General features: G+C 57.7%; 1 protein-coding gene across 2 annotated transcripts in view; it reads right to left on the minus strand.

The window, feature by feature from the left end:
- Positions 1-6,119: 6,119 nt before the first annotated feature.
- Positions 6,120-17,017, minus strand: part of LRRC27 (leucine rich repeat containing 27) — a 38,418-nt gene continuing 27,520 nt past the window's right edge. Inside the window, exons 9-11 of one of the 2 annotated variants that reach the window (XM_078076940.1) lie at positions 13,529-13,647; positions 11,694-11,820; positions 6,120-6,517 (exon numbers count right to left, since the gene is read on the minus strand). In XM_078076940.1, coding sequence (XP_077933066.1) covers positions 11,742-11,820; positions 13,529-13,647 — 198 coding nt within the window. In that variant the 3' untranslated portion in view covers positions 6,120-6,517; positions 11,694-11,741. Of the gene's footprint in view, positions 6,518-11,693; positions 11,821-12,165; positions 12,718-13,528; positions 13,648-17,017 lie in introns of those variants that run through there. The other variant, XM_078076941.1, reaches the window with a different exon arrangement.

The following is a 17,017-nucleotide window of genomic DNA, read 5'->3' on the forward strand; positions in this document are numbered from 1 at the left end:
AGGCCCCGCCCCTCCACCCCCCCACCCCCCCACCCCCCCCGCCTGGAGCCCAGCCCGCGCACGGCCCCGCCCAGCTCGGACCTGCGCTGTGGCCGCCACCCGTGGCGCCGCGGGGGACTGTCGGGGCCCGCAGTGGCGCCGCTCCTACTCGCCCTCCGGCGGCGGCCGCGCGGCGCGGGGAGCAGGCAGAGGGGAGCCCGGGCGGAGTCAGGGGGCCCGCCGGAGCAGGCAGTGCCTCCCGGCCCCCAGTTGGACAGGGCTGAGGATGGAGGCCCAGGGAGCCCTGGGGGAGGCCTGGGAGCCCAGGGAGCACCCGTTCTCTGTGCGGCTGGGGGTTCCAGCAGACACCAGCCGTCCTTTGGGGAGTGAGGGACTCCACCTGCAGGCCTCAGGCACCTCAACATGGCCACCCATTCTGGGTCAGCGGGCTCCCTCCCTGTCACTGTGGGGCCCCCACAGGGAGCCTCTGCACCCACAGGCCTTTGCAGCCTCCCCACTCCAGAGCTAGGTAGGGCTGGCTTGGGGGCAGAAATGCCAGGTCATCCTTGGTGGCAGGTGCCAAGCATGCCCCATATGCCTTCTGGGCACTGGGGACACCACCGTGAACCAGGTTGCTGGGGTTTGAGTCGGCTCCAGGACTGCTGGGGACATTCCAGGTGTGAGCATGTCCCTGTGTGCCCAGGGAGCTCCGTGCAGACAGGAGGCCTCTGGAAAAGGTGCCCTGGAGGGGATGCTTGAGTGAGCAGGCAGTCCCCTGGGGAGAAGGGGCCTCACGGGGCAGCTTGGGCAGAGGTGCTGGGTGCTGGGGTGCACACAGAAGGGGACCTTCTGAAGAGCATGCCGTATGGTGGGGAGGTGGGGGCTTCTGGGGTCAGTCCCAGGCATTCGCAGGATCAGCAGTCTGGCGGGGGGAGCTGGACGGGACGGGGAGTGTTTGCTGGGGCAGGGAGGGGTCCACAGAGGCCATGGAGGGTGTGCAGACCCATGCTGCACAGCTGAGTCGGGGAGAACAGGTGAGAAAGCCCCCCCCCCCGCCCCGTCTTCTCTCAGCCTCTGCCCCTGCTGGGCTGTGTGCTGGGCACTAAGTGGAGTTGGAAGCCATTTTCAGAAACCCACTCTGCAAAAGGCAGAACAAAGGGATGTGCAGACAGGACTTTGATCCGGAATTTAAAGGGTGACTGTTTGGGGGTCTTGCTCCCCGCAGACCATCCTCCCAGCCCAGCCAACTCACCTGCTACCTGCCACAGAGCCTCTGATGAAAACGCAGGTGTCCTTAGGAAGGTGGAATCAGCCCAGGGGGCCTGTGTGCTGACTCCTTCCTGACCCAGTGCTCTCTCCTCTAAGTGTCCCCTTCAAAGGCCAACCCTACACATGCAGGTTCTAGACAGAACGGCCCCAGGCAGCGGGGGCTGAGAGCGGCTGCCCACTGCGAGCTGCCCACAGGCTGTCTAGAGGGGCTGTGGAAGGGCTACGGAGTGACCCCCGGCTAAGGGAAAACAGGGCTGGAGCTTCCTCCCTAGGTCTCTGGACTTGGTCCCTAAAGCCTTTGCTTTCTGCCGCGGGCACTGGGGCCTCCACCGGGCCTACCCAGTGCCCAGCCCTTGGCCTGGCCTGCCCAAGAGTCACCAAGGGCTGGCAAGCCTGGACAGCGGGGCAGGGTGGTGGCATGAAGGAGGACAGGAGACCGTCCAGCACCCTCACTGGGCTGAGCTGAGTGACCACGAGCTGGCGGGAGGGGTGCTCCAGGCAGGGGGCTAACCTCTGTGTCCCCTTCCCCTGGGCTGCTGATCTTCAGGGGTCCTCCGGGATCTGCGCCCGCTCCCTGCCGGCGTCATGCACACCACCAGCCCCGACCCTCCTCCTGCAGGCCCCAGGCCGGTGTCCCCCTCCTAGCTCCTTCCCCCACAGGACAGCCCGCTGAGTGCTCCCCAGCACTGTCCCTCGGTCTCGCCAGCTGTAGGGCTTGCTCACACCTTTGTCATTCTGTCTTTTCTCGGTGCCACTCAGGGTTTGCTGGTCCAGGCAGCAGGTGACCCCTGCCCTGCCCCCCCAACACTGGGCCTGCTCCCACTCCCTCTCACTGGAACTCAGCCAGGCGCCTCTGAGACGGAACCCCAGCTGCCTGGTCAAGGGGGGTCCTCATAGGCTGGAGCCACAGGTCAGAGCCCACGGATTTCTCCAGAGCCAGGGCCCAGAGCGCACAGGTGTGAGAGGGGTGTGGGCCCCCTGATGGCACGTCTCAAGCCAGGCAGTTGCTGGGAGGGAGGGGACGAGATGAGCCCGGAGAGCTAGGGCCTGGCGGGGGCAGGGATGTCGCACGTCGTTAAGCACCCACAGGCTCACACCCATCCTAGGGCCGGGGTAGAGTGGGCTGCACGCGCTGACACGGCCTCCCTCCCGGCATCTGCCAGGAGCCCCAAGCCTCCCTGGGACCAGCACTGGCATACAGCCCGTGTGGTGTCCCGGGAGGCAGGAGCTCCGGAGTCTTTGCTTTGCCAATGCTGAGCCCAGGGGCCCGGGACCTTCCCCTGCAGTTTCACAGTTCATGTTGGAAGCATGGGTTTGGTTCTGTCCCCACCTGGAGGCTCTGGGTCTACAAGACTGGTTTTGTTCTGTCTGACCACCCTGCAGGCTCGGACGGAGCCCTGCCCCATGGGTTATGAGGATGATTGTCCCATCTCATGAGGAAGCTGGTCACCGGCCTGGCTGGGAGCAGAACCGGCCAGGACTCCGCTGGAGGGGCTAGAGAGCAGTAAAGAGGAGGGACTGGGGCCAGATTGCTGGAGTCCTGCCCTGTGACCTTGGGGAGGCCGCCTACCTCCCCTGTGCCTCAGCGTCCTCATCTGTAAAGTGGGAATAACCGCAGCACCACCACATGGCCTCAAGGTGGAGAGTACAAAGTCTAATACTTGGAGTACTTAGCATAGCACTGGCCTCAAGTAAGGACTCTGGAAGACTTAGTTGTCACCAACACCATCACCCCCGTCCCCTCCGTCACCACCACCGACCCCTCCACCACCGTCTCCTCCGTCACCACCATCACCTCAGCCCCCGGCACCCAGACGCAGATGTTGAAACACATGGGGGAACATTCTGGAGGCGCAGCATGAGGGGAGTGAGCTGAGTTCTGCGGGTGTCTCCTGGGGGTGTCCTGACAGCTGGGTCACCCCCCTTGCCGCGTCTTCTCACAATGACCAGCGCATGACCAGCAATGAGAGGCCCATAGAAGTTCAACTTGCCTGAGGCCCCAGGCGGCCTCCTGGGTTTTCATTCTCCTGACACCTCATTAACCTCATTAGACATCTTCTGTGTTGTGGTTCTTGTCAAACCTCACACCAGAAAGGGGGGCTTCTGTTTGCCAAAACATCATGATATTTCACAGCTGAACTAGTTGTAAGTTACCCAACCTGGGGGTGATTTGGAGAAAAGCCTCTCAGAGCTCACAGGGGATGTTCTCACAGCCCACCTCGCCGAGGGCTCTGTCATGCCTCCCGCTCTCAGCCCCCAAGCGTCCTGAGCCCCCTCCAGGACAGGCGCCCCCCTTGCCCACGCCTAGAGGGTCAGGTGGGCAGGCGGTATCGCAGGGAGAGGCCTGTGCTGGCCCTTCGGAGCCAAGTCCAGGGAACAGCATTCCCGGGCACACACCAAACCTCGCTGTGGTGACCGCAGAAAGCCTCGGGCAAGCCTGGGTGGTTCTGTCCCATCTGCCCACTCTGATGCCTGTGGGTGCACGTGGCCCTCCACCTGCCCCATACAGCAACACAGGGATGGGGCCTGCTGGAGGAATGGGGATGGGACCCCACTGGAGGCGCAGCATGAGGGGAGTGAGCTGAGTTCTGCGGATGCACGGGGATGGGGGCCCCATGGGAGTATAGGATGGGGGGGCCCCACTGGGAGCACGGGGATGGGGGCCCCATGGGAGTATAGGATGGGGGCCCCACTAGGAGCACGGGGATGGGACCCCACTGGGAGGATAGGATGGGGCCCCACTGGGAGCACGGGGATGGGGGCCCCATGGGAGCACAGGGATGGGGGCCCCATGGGACTATAGGATGGGGACCCCACAGGGAGCACGGAGATGGGACCCCACTGGGAGGATAGGATGGGGCGTGGCACCATTTCTTCCCACCCAGGAATGCTGGGAGGTAGGGGCTCTGCTTCCCATGAGCCTCTGGCTCCTCAAGGACATGGCTAGCTGTTTTCAGCCCCATAACATGCCTTTCTGTGCACTGGGAAATAGGCAGCCCCAAGCCCGTGAGACCCTCCTGGCATCCTGCCCCATGGGGATGGTGCAAACAGCCAGCCTCTGTCTGGACACCCGAGAGGGCAGACGCCAGGAGCCCCAGCGGCCTGCACACCCCACGACCCGCCCCAACCCAGTCCAGCAGCACTGCCAGCCCCCCCTGACATGGCCATGACCTCCATTCGACCCGGCACGGGGGCCCCACCCTGCCCCCCACCCTGCAGGAGTCCAGGTCTGGTCCTGCTCCTCTCAGCAGGCAAGGCGGCCCCCCGCCTGACGACCACCTGGGGTACCTGAACGGACCTCTGCCCACAAGGCCTAGGGCCACGTCCTGGCCACACTGCCACACTGTGGGTTGCTTCTGAGACACGGGTGGGGAGGCAGGAGTGTTCCTCCTGGGCTAGACGGTGGCGGGTGTGGGGGATTCCGAAGGGCACCAGCTCCTGGCGGCACGGGTGGCCAGTGGGAAGAGAAGGGGTCGCAGCCAAGGGCCAGGCCTGACCCTCCTTTCAGGCCTGGGTCTCTGAGGAATCCAAGGTGCCTGGTCAAGGTGGGCGGAGACGCCCCAGACATCAGTCTGTGGGGTGGCCCTGCCCGGCCCTGGGCACAGGGCATCTGCCCTCCTGGGTGGGTGTGGGCCTCCGGAGAGCCCAGAAGCAGGTCACGGCTGACACGAAGCGCCACCTGCAGGAAAACTTGGGTCATGGCGCCGAGGCCTGCAAGGTACACGGTGCCGGGCCAGGGCTCTGCTCCCAGGGCACGTCCTGGGTGGGGACACCTGGCCGTGGCCCCACAGCCCACACCATCCCACCTCCTAGCACAATCTCTGCCCCCACCCCCGGCTTCCCGGCCCCTCCTCCAGGTCCTCCTCCCTCTGCCTTCCCAGGGCCGCTGGGCAGAGAAGGGGGTCCTAGGACACACAGTCCTGGCCATCAGGCACAGAGGGGCTCACTCAGAAACCAAGGAAGGAGGACATGACCACGCAGCAGAGGGGAGCACGAGGGGGTCGGTCAGGGGCCAGGGAGGGCACACCCACCCCAGACACTCCAAATCTACAAGGGAACCAACCACAAGGCCCAATCAGGAGCAGGGCCAAGCTAGGATGGGCCTCTAAAACTGACCCCCCAGCTTGCCTGCGCACCTGCAAAGTAGTAGGAGTCTGGGTTAGTCATCCCCGTGCAAGCTCGCGGTAAGTGAGGGACACCACATCATGGCAGAATGTTATTCCAACAGCCCCTTCTTAGGAGAAGCGATAAAGAAACCATCGGCTAAGCTAAGGGAGGGGAAGAACCGGGTGGGGAGTGTCCCCGGGAAGACGGCCGCTGCCCCACGCTCCCTCCCCTCCAGGCCAGTCCACCCGCCTCCCCTGCATGGGGCAGGGGCCAAGCTCTAGAGGGGTCCCCGGGTGAGAGATCAGGTGGTGCTCGTCCCTGCAAGGGCAGCGGGAATAGCACGCCAGGGTCTGGTGGGGGGTCACCGGACCCCAGTGTAGGCCTGGTCTAACTGCCTCCCTCCCACCCAGAGGCCAAGGAGCTGAGGTCAAATCAAGGACATTTTCGAGGTTAAGGCCTGGAATTTATTTAACAATCAGATGGTCCTGCAGAGAGTAAGTCGGGCAGGGTCTGACTGGCCTGGGTGAGGGCGGGCTGCGAAGGGCGGACAGGGGCAGAGGTGTGCAAGCAGAAGCGTGAGGCCAAAGAAGAGCAGTGCCAGGTGCAAGGAGGGGACTCATGGACTTCTGACCCCCCCCAACTGAAACGCATGAGTCAGTGGACATGAGGGTCACATGGGTGACCAGGGCGGCAGGGGTGGGGGGGACAGGGGCTGACACCAAAACATGTCGTCAGGCGGATCTGCAGAGACGTGGGCACGGGAGTGAAAACCGTGTGGCTTGTTTACCGTATTCTCTCCTTTAATCCAGCTTAAACCTTGTGCAGCCTCTGAAGCAGCCACGCAGCCGAGGCCGTGAACAACCGCCCAGGGTGGCGTCGGACCCACCCCCTCCCCCCCAGACGCTTGGAAGGGGGCACCTGGTGGGCTCACGAGCTGCTAAACCAACTTCTCAGGTCTAAAGACTTTCGGGCAGCACAAGTGATACTCGCTCCTTAGCATCTGTCAGCTCTCCTCTTACTACTTCATGCTGAACAGTGTATCCCAAGGCCGAGAGGCAGGTGCGTGGAGCGGCAGGTGTCCAGCGAGAGCGGTCAGCTGGCGGCTTCTCGTCCAGGTCGGTCCCAGCCTCAGTTTCCTCACTTCGCCCTGCAGCTTTCTAGCCTTTTGGGAGAAAGGGAGGGGGTAAAAGCTATCCAGGCCGGCAGGGCCCGCGGCGAAAGCATGCCTCTGGTGCAGACCTGTGGACCCGTGCAGGGGCGAGCAGCACTCTGTCCCCCTGGCTGGAGCCCGCCTTCCCCGAGGGGCCTACTCACTGCGGGATGCTCTGCAATGGAGCCGGCTGAGCGCGACCTCCGGCTCATGGAGGACAGCGGCCTCTTGAGGTCTGCCCCCGGGCCACTCCTCTTGGAGTCCCACTTGGGCCCCGCCTGTGACCTCTGCCTACAGCTGTCTGAGTGAACGCCAGGTGATGGACGGATGAAGGCTCTCCTGCTCACCATCCCTGCCCATGGTCCCACCCGAGACTCACACCTGCCCTCGGAGGGCAGGGCTGCAAGTGCCACCCTCCCGCCACAGACACAGCAACGGGACCAGGGGTCCCTAACAGAGCTCCTCGCCAGTCTGCTGGGCCCGGGAGGTGGGACAGAGGGGCTAGCACCAAGGAGCAGGCTCTCTCCTGCCTCCGCCCTGAGAGACGCTGGCCAGTAGGAACTTGGCAGTGCTGGGCCCAGCCCATCCCCAAGAAGGGCCTGGCCTTTGTGCGCCCCCATGTTCCTCAGTTCTACCTCCCTGGGGCATGACCTGGACCCCGCCCCCAGCCCAGGCACCTGAGTCCCCCCATACGGACCCATCACAGCAAGGGGCGAAATGAACGTTCAGCTTATGTCACTACGACTCGGTAAATACTACAGCTGACCGTTGCACAACGTCCAAACCTGCCCGGTCCAAATTCCGTGTGTAACTATTTACTCCCCCAAACTTTACTAACAGCCTGCTGTGGGCCAGAGCCGCGGTCGGCTAGCATGTGCTGTGTGTGCTGCGTGGATTCTTCCAGTAAAGTCAGCGCGAGAGGACACGGTCGCTCCGGGAATCACATTTACAGTGCCGTCCCGGGGACGATGCGCCCCGCGGAGGGCACACCTGTGTTGCTCACGGGGGGACTGCACTTGCTGCTGATCCAACAAGTGTCCACTGGTGACATCTTCTTTCCCGTAGAAACCTGTGTTCTTCGTGGGTTAAGAACTGCTCCTTTGAAAGTCTTCCTTTGTCTTCGACATACTTGTCACGGAGTCCTCGATGTCCTCTCCCCTTGGTCAGACGCTCAGCCTCCTCTGTCTGCCCGGGAGACACCCTGCAGCCTCCTGGCTGCACCCCAGCCTGGCGGCCTGCACAGCAGGCTGTCTGGGGGCGCCCGGGCACTCTCTTGGGTCAGCTTCCCTTTTTCCAGAACACTTACTCCTCTTTCCTGCTCTGCTGTCTTGTTTTGGAGAAATGCGTTCTGCGGTCGCTTCCCAAGAAGCGCTGCGTGGAAAGTGCCTGAGAGCCCACCCGTGAAGGCACCCCCCCTCCTCTGCAGGCATCTGGCACCCGGCCTGATGGTCGGAGCTCAGCACTCCCCCCTGATGGCGGACCACTCTGCCCCTTGGTGAGGAGTCCACTCCATTCCTCTCTCCTGCCCTTCCCGTGTGCCCTATTCCCTCCCAGCAATCTCAGGTTTCAGTTTCAAATTAGACTTTTCAGAAAACGAAGAGGCTTTATTCCTGTAGAGCTGTCTTCATCCCCCACCAGCTGGGACATCTGTCACAATCCAGGAGCGACACGGACCCACTGTCATCGCCCAGGGTCCGTAGTGCCCACCAGGGCTCACTCTGGTGTTGTGCATTGTACCAGTTTAGACAGACGGATGGTGACAGGTGTCCATCACTGTGCGGTCACAGTGGTTCTGCTGCCTGAGTGTCCTCCCCGCTCCGTCTGTCCTCCCTCTTGGCAACCACTGATCCTCCCACATCTGCAGAGTTTTGCCTTTCCCAGAATGTCATACAGTTGTCACCTCAGATTGGCTCTCTCAGTAATATGCATTTGAGGTTCCCTCGGGTCTTTTCATGGTGTGATAGCTCATTCCTTTTTGGACCCAGTGACATTCCATGGGATCCATAAACAGTTTGCTTACCCACTCACCTACTGAAGGACATCTCAATTGCTCTTGGGTTTGCTAACTATGAGTGAAGCTGCTATGAACATTCGTGAGCAGGTTTTTGCGTGGACCTAAGTTTTCAGCTCCTTCAGGTAAATGCCAAGGAGTACAACTGCTGAATCTCAAGGTGAGAGTACATTCAATTTTGTAATAAATCACCGAACTGTCTTCCGCATGCCTGCACCATTCTGCATCCCCACCAGCAATGAGCGAGAGTTCTTGCTGCTCCACATCCTCACCGGCATCCGGCGGTCAGTGGCTAGGGTTACAGCCACTCTAGTACATGCGAGTGGTAGCTCTGTTTTAATTTGCAATTCCCTCCTGACATACGATATTGAGCATCATTTCCTTGCTTAGCATCTCTATATCTTTTTTGGTGAGGTGTCTGTTCAGATCCATGGCTCATGTTTTAACTGGGTTGTTTGTTTTTCTTTCCATATTTTGGATAGCAGTCCTTTATCAGATGTGTGTTTTGCAAATATTTTCTCCAAGTCTCTGGCTTGTCTTACTCTTTTCACAGAGAAAAATTTTTTAATTTTAATGAAGTCAGGTTAACAATTTTTTGTCATACCTTTGGTGTTCTATGTAAAAACTCCCTGCCAACTCAAGGTCACCTACACTTTCTCCTATTTTATTTCCTAGAAGTTTTGCAGTTTCACGTTTCACATTTAGGTCTGTGATGCATCTTGAGTTAACTTTTGTGAAGGTGTGAGGTCTGCTCTGGATTCATTATTTTGCAAGTGTTCCAGCACCACCTCTTGAAGAGACCGTCTTTGCTCCACTGTGTTGCCTTTGATCCTTTGTCAAACGTCAGTCGACTGTACTTACGTGGGTCCGTTTCTCTGATCCGTTGACCCATTTGTCTACTTTTTCACCAACACCACACCGTCTTGACTACCGTAGCTTTACAGGGAGTCTCTAGGTCGGGTAATGCCAGTCCCCCAACCTTGTTCTTCGCCTTCAGTATTTGTGGTGATTCTGGGCCCGTATCTCCTCTCCATCTAAACGTTAGCATCAGGTCGTCGATACCCACAACATAACTTGTTGGGATTTTGAATGGGATTGTGTTGAATCTCTAGTCTTCCCATCCATGATCATGGGATTCCTCTCATTCATTTAGTTCTTCTTTGATTTCACTCATCAGTTTTGTTTTTCTCATATGGATCCTGTACATATTTTGTTAGATTTGTACCTAGCACCATTTTTTGGTGCTAATGTAAATGATATGTTCTTAAATTCAACTCCCACTTATTTGCTGATGTATTGGTAAGCAATTGGCTTTTATATATTAACCTTGGATCCTATAACCTTGCCATGACCACTTATTAGTTGTAGGAGTATTTTTGTCAATTCTTTTGGATTTTCTACATAGACAATTATGTCATCTGAAAACAAAGACAGTTTTAGCTCTAGCTTCTTAACCTGTATATCTTTTCCCTTTCTTGTCTTGTTGCAAAAGCTAGGACTCCCAGTGTGATGCTGGACAGAAATGTTCAGAAGGGATGTCCCTGCCTTGTCCCTGATCTTCAGGGGAAAGGGTAGTTTCTAGTTTCTCACCATGAAGTATGATGTTCACGGTAGCTTTTGTACATGTTCTTTATCAAGTTGAGGAAGTTCCACTCTATTCTTAGTTTGCTAAAAGCTGTTATCACAAATAGGTGCTGGATTTTGTCAAATGTTTTTTCTGCATCCACTGACATGATCATGTTATTTTTCTTCTTTAGCATTATATAAATTGATCTTCAAATGCTGAATCACCCTTGCACACCTGGGATAAATTCCACTTGATCATGGTGTATAATTCTTTTTATATATTGTTAAGTTTGATTTGCTAATATTTTATTGAGGATTTTTGCATCAATTTTCAGGAGAGATATTGGTCTGTAGTTTTCCTCCCATGTAACACCTTTGTTCTGATTTAGAGTAATGCTGGCCTCACAGAATGAATTACGATTTTTTCCCTCTGCCTATGTTTTCTGGAAGAGATTATAGAGAGTGGGTATAATTTCTTCCTTAAATGTTCAATAGAACTCACCAGTGAACCCAGTGGAAAATTATTATTGATTCAATTTCTTTAACGGATATCAATCTATTCCAATCATCTATTCCTTCTTGTGTGAGCTTTGGCAGATGGTGTCTTTCAGGGAACTGGTCCATTTCATGTTAGGTTTGTGAGCACAGAGTTGTTCCTAACACCAAACAGACTTTTCACTCTCCCACAATGTGAAGCTTGAGACACAGATGTTTAGAAGTCGTGGTAGAGTTTGGGGTGTTTAAGGAGGAGGTTACAGCTGTAGAAAACAGATTTGGGAAGAATAAAGCTCACCTGAAGGCAGGTACAGTTCTCTGGGCTGGGAAGGAAAAGATTCTAAGAAGAGGGGAGAGTCTGATGGGGGGGGTCCCTATGACATGGCCCAGGCCCTTCGCTTGCACTCCCACCTTCCCCGTCCTGCCCCGGGTCCACGGAGAGAGGTGACAACGAGCCCTCCGACAGGCAGTGCTGAGCCACTGCATCGGGGGTGAGACTCGCAGACCAGAGCCCAGCCGGCCGGGGAGAGCAGGCGTGTCCTCCTGCCCTGTGAGCAGGAAGGGCACGGAAACATCCGGGTCAGCCTACACAGGCTCTCTGAGCTCGGTCATTCTAGGGAGGACAGCGGGTTCCCTCCACCGGCTGGGTCGGTAACTGTGCGTCCTTCAGGGCGGAAAGCTGCCTTCCTGACCACGGCATCCCTCTCATGACCCCAGTCATTCTGCACACACAGCGGTGCGTACTAGTACCCGCGAACAGACAGACGCATGTGAAGAGGCCGGCCTCCCTGCCACACAGACACCGGAGGGTCAGCCTGCGCCCGGCTGCGGCCAGGCCCTCTCACGGCCCCGCCAGGCTGTGCTGGGCACGAAACGTGGGCGAGGACCCCACAGACACGTCCCTATCTGTCTCCACTGATCAAGTGGTGGCACAACACATCTGTGGGCTCACGTGCCACGAAAACACTTTCCTGCCCTCTAACCATGATCCTGGGCACGCCCTCGCCAAGAGGCCCGGTAAACGCTCCCCGTCATGGGAGAGAACATGCGCGTGGCAAGTTCCCTTTGATTTTCCCCAGAACAGTTAATTTTTACACACAGCCGACAAATACTTACAATCTCCAAATCCTGCGTAGCCTGCCTGATTTCGAGTGGCTCCATCCCCTAAAGCCCTTTTCTGCATTTGTGTACTTTCTGAATGTGCTGTTTTAGGTTTTCTTCTAGACGCCCCGCTCGGAAGGCACTGAGGAAACAAAGGGTAAAGGAAAGGATTTTACACATCAAGTCGAGTCTCAGAAACTCCTCTTCCAACAGGGGAGAGAGAATTTTCCTTTTTCCTCCAGGCCACACTGCGGTCCCGGGGGCTCAGGGGCTGTCACGACGCGGTGACGACGCAGTGATGGTGGGGCCATGAGAGGCCATGAGAGGCCACCTGCTCCCCCTCCAGGCAGCAGCTCAGACAGGCCCAGGTGGTTAGAAGCTGGGAGAACACACACTATGTTTTAAACTTCAAATCCAGGTAAGAAGTGACACATTCAGGAAAATGCACAGAAAGCCACGTGCAGGGGAAGGTCTTTGTTTTCAAAGGAAATACACAGTTGTAATAAATCCTTAAACAGGATGTATTAAATTAGGATTTTAGATGTAAATTTAGATTTACATATTATATTAGCCCAGAGAAATTTAGATTTCTCTGCCAATATCAGGGCTTTGGGCTAATATATATTCTTTGCTTTTAGCACAAGGAGGCTCAGAACAGCAGAGCATTCTGGAAGGGTGCGTGGGAGGGCCGCAGTGCCCCAGCATGCGCGCCGGCTGAGGAGTCTGGGCTGAGTCTGCTGGGAACACAGCGGGCTCCCCCTCGGCCAGGGCCTCCCGGAAGACCCCAGCCCCACACCTGCAGCAGGCTCTGCGTTGGCTTCGTTCGCTCCTCCCAGCAGCCCCCAGTCCTGCCCCACACAGACTCCAAGTGTCCGCACCTCTGACCCTGGTTCTCGGTAAAGCCCTGTCTACAGGGTGGTCGGAGGCCAGGGGCTTTCTGACAGTGACGCTCATGTGCTGGGAGGAGACATTTGCTGTCCATGTTCATCTAAGCAATTCCACGTGGCTGGGGGTCCATCCAGTGTGCGGACCTGCAAGACTGTCCCCAAGTGTTCTAGGCACGAAGGAGCAATGACTCCCCAGAAAAGAACAGCCCTTTGCCATTCACATGTCACACCATGACGACCTTCCTCCAGGCCTCTCAAACCACGCTTGGTCTCCAGAGCGCTGAAACCCACAGCGGTGGGCAGGGCCAGCAGGTGCAGGCCAGGTGGCCAGGCCGGTCCTCCCGCGAGCCTGGGAGTCCCCCACCCACGCCCACAGCTCGCTTCCACTCAGGCTTCCGGCGCCCAAGGCGGGGCTGGTGCAGGTCAGAAGGGAGCAGCTAGGGAAGCAAGAGGGGCCCAGGAGACGGTGCTGAAGCCCCAGGGCCTTCCAGCAGTGCCCCCAGCCACCCGTGGCTCTCCCAGCGTGCCTGGGGGGGCGGTGCTGGGTGCAGAAGAGCAGAATCACAGCATCAGTGTCTCATGTGCGAAGAGTCAAGAAGAAAGCAGTTCCTTGGCAAAATGCATGTGCACACACTCACACACACACACACACACACAGATTTAGTTCAGGTGGGTCACCATACAGACAGCAGCCTCGCAGCAGCTGGGAATGGGTGAGGGGCTCAGCGGGCATTCCCGGGGGGCAGACGCTAGGTCAGCATCGGGGCTCAGCAAGCACACCCCCGAAGCGCGAACACAGGAAACGACAGAGACGCCAGGCCCCCAGCAGCTGCTGCTCCCTGCGGGCCCGCTCCTCTCCCCGGAGCCTGCCGCGGGGGTGGCCAGGCCCTCCGCTGCTGCCCACGGCCCCTGGTGCGGTGAGTGTCTGCAGAGGGCCGCGGAACTTGGATCCCAAATACCAACCTCTTGTCTTTACTTGCTCCTGACGACTTCTCTTTGCTTGGCCTCATTTTTCCAGACGGATTCACTGGCATTTTCTCATTATCTATCAAATCCGTGGCAAAGGGAATCTTTGAGGCCACCTGGGAAAACACAAGATGTTTTCAGGAATCCGAGGGGACACTGCCGTTCACACAAAGCCAAGCGCCCGGTGTAATTGGGCTCGTCCTTCCTCTGTGAGGAGGCCCATCGGTGGCTGTCCTGAGGAGGCCACGCTCCACCCACTCCCGCCTTGGGCCTGGCCAGCCCCTGGCCGTGGGAGGGCGGGGCGCAGGGCGCAGAGGTGCCGGGCACGCCTGGAAGGTGATCCCTGCCAGAAGTTCTGTCCTCACAACAGACAGAAAACACACTACGTGGGCCCCAAGTCTCTCCAGTGGACGCCACTATATTGTCGATTGATGAGTTTCAAGCTAATGCGTAAGCACCCCCCACAACTGACAAGCGGGGGGAAGGAGGAGTCGGGTCCTTACGTGTGTCATAAAATCACGGCTCTTAGATCAATGACATCACGGACCCGCACAAATAAACGTTGAAACCCAAGAGAAGTACTTCAAAGTTGGCTTTTTTGGATACGGCGCACTGTGATTCCAAGTGAAAACCCGCACCGTCCACGGGACGCAGGTGGAGAGGAGTGAGAGATCTCGAACATTCCCCCACTTTCGGGGATGAAGTCTGAGAACCAGACTGATCTCTGCCCACCTCAGGGGGCTTTAGACCCGTGTGTGTGTGTGCGTGTGTGTGTGTGTGCACGGGCCCCCCTGTGTGCTCACACCTGTCAGTACCCGTGTGTGCCTGTTCCTGCAGATCCCTGTGTGCGTGTACCTGTGCCCGTGTATCCGTGTGTGCGTGTACTGTGCCCGTGTACCTGTGTGTGCGTGTACTGTGCCCGTGTACCTGTGTGTGCGTGTACCTGTGCCCGTGTATCCGTGTGTGTGTGTACCTGTGCCCGTGTATCCATGTACCTGTGCCCGTGTACCTGTGTGTGTGCGTGTACCTGTGCCCGTGTATCCGTGTGTGCGTGTACCTGTGCCTGTGTATCTGTGTGTGTGCGTGTACTGTGCCCGTGTATCCCTGTGTGCGTGTACCTGTGCCCGTGTATCCGTGTGTGCGTGTACCTGTGCCTGTGTATCTGTGTGTGTGCGTGTACTGTGCCCGTGTATCCCTGTGTGCGTGTACCTGTGCCCGTGTATCCGTGTGTGCGTGTACCTGTGCCTGTGTATCTGTGTGTGTGCGTGTACTGTGCCCGTGTATCCCTGTGTGCGTGTACCTGTGCCCGTGTATCCGTGTGTGCGTGTACCTGTGCCCGTGTATCTGTGTGCGTGTACCTGTGCCCGTGTATCCCTGTGTGCGTGTACCTGTGCCCGTGTATCCCTGTGTGCGTGTACCTGTGCCCGTGTATCCGTGTGTGCGTGTACCTGTGCCTGTGTATCTGTGTGTGTGCGTGTACCTGTGCCTGTGTATCTGTGTGTGTGCGTGTACCTGTGCCCGTGTATCCGTGTGTGCGTGTACTGTGCTCGTGTATCCGTGTGCGCGTGTACCTGTGCCCGTGTATCCCTGTGTGCGTGTACCTGTGCCCGTGTATCTCTGTGTGTGTACCTGTGCCCATGTATCCGTGTGTGTGTGTACCTGTGCCCGTGTATCTGTGTGCGTGTACCTGTGCCCGTGTATCCGTGTGTGCGTGTACCTGTGCCTGTGTATCTGTGTGCGTGTACCTGTGCCCGTGTATGTGTGTGTGCGTGTACCTGTGCCCGTGTACCTGTGTGTGCGTGTACTGTGCCCGTGTATCTGTGTGTGTGCGTGTACCTGTGCCCGTGTATCCGTGTGTGTGTGTACCTGTGCCCGTGTATCTGTGTTCGTGTACTGTGCCCGTGTATCTGTGTGTGTGCGTGTACCTGTGCCCGTGTATCCCTGTGTGCGTGTATCTGTGCCCGCGTATCTGTGCGTGTATCTGTGCCTGTGTATCCGTGTGCGTGTACCTGTGCTCGTGTATGTGTGTGTGCGTGTACCTGTGCCCGTGTATCCGTGTACCTGTGCCCGTGTACCTGTGTGTGTGCATGTACCTGTGCCCGTGTACCTGTGTGTGTGCGTGTACCTGTGCCTGTGTATCTGTGTGTGTGCGTGTACTGTGCCCGTGTATCCCTGTGTGCGTGTACCTGTGCCCGTGTATCCGTGTGTGCGTGTACCTGTGCCTGTGTATCTGTGTGTGTGCGTGTACCTGTGCCCGTGTATCCGTGTGTGCGTGTACTGTGCTTGTGTATCTGTGTGTGTGCGTGTACTGTGCCCGTGTATCCCTGTGTGCGTGTACCTGTGCCCGTGTATGTGTGCGTGTACCTGTGCCCGTGTATCCTGTGTGCGTGTACCTGTGCCCGTGTATCCGTGTGTGCGTGTACCTGTGCCCGTGTACCTGTGTGTGCGTGTACTGTGCCTGTGTATCTGTGTGTGTGCGTGTACCTGTGCCCGTGTATCCGTGTGTGTGTGTACCTGTGCTCGTGTATCTGTGTGCGTGTACTGTGCCCGTGTATCCGTGTGTGTGTGTACCTGTGCCCGTGTATCCCTGTGTGCGTGTATCTGTGCTCGTGTATCTGTGTGCGTGTATCTGTGCTCGTGTATCTCTGTGTGTGCGTGTACCTGTGCCCGCGTATCTGTGTGCGTGTATCTGTGCCCGCGTATCCGTGTGCGTGTACCTGTGCCCGTGTATCTGTGTGTGCGTGTACCTGTGCCCGTGTATCTGTGTGTGCGTGTACCTGTGCCCGTGTATCCGTGTGTGCGTGTACCTGTGCCCGTGTATATGTGTGCGTGTACCTGTGCCCATGTATCCGTGTGCGTGTACCTGAGCCCGTGTATATCTGTGTGCGTGTACCTGTGTCCGTGTATCCGTGTGTGCGTATACCTGTGTCCGTGTATCCGTGTGTGCATGTACCTGTGCCCGTGTATCCCTGTGTGCGTGTACCTGTGCCCGTGTATATTCGTGTGCGTGTACCTGTGCCCGTGTATCCGTGTGCGTGTACTTGTGCCCGTGTATCTCTGTGTGTGTGTACCTGTGCCCGTGTATCTGTGTGTGTGCGTGTACCTGTGCCCGTGTATCCCTGTGTGCGTGTACCTGTGCCCGTGTATCTGTGTGTGTGCGTGTACCTGTGCCCGTGTATCCGTGTGTGCGTGTACCTGTGCCTGTGTGTCTGTGTGCGTGTACTGTGCCCGTGTATCCTTGTGTGCGTGTACCTGTGCCCGTGTATCTGTGTGTGTGTGTACCTGTGCCCGTGTATCCCTGTGTGCGTGTACCTGTGCCCGTGTATCTGTGTGTGTGCGTGTACCTGTGCCCGTGTATCCGTGTGTGCGTGTACTGTGCCCGTGTATCCGTGTGTGCGTGTACCTGTGCCTGTGTGCGTGTACTGTGCCCGTGTATCCTTGTGTGCGTGTACCTGTGCCCGTGTATCCGTGTGTGTGTGTACCTGT

Source organism: Halichoerus grypus, chromosome 7 (genome assembly GCF_964656455.1).
Source record: "Halichoerus grypus chromosome 7, mHalGry1.hap1.1, whole genome shotgun sequence".
Classification (NCBI taxonomy): domain Eukaryota; kingdom Metazoa; phylum Chordata; class Mammalia; order Carnivora; family Phocidae; genus Halichoerus; species Halichoerus grypus.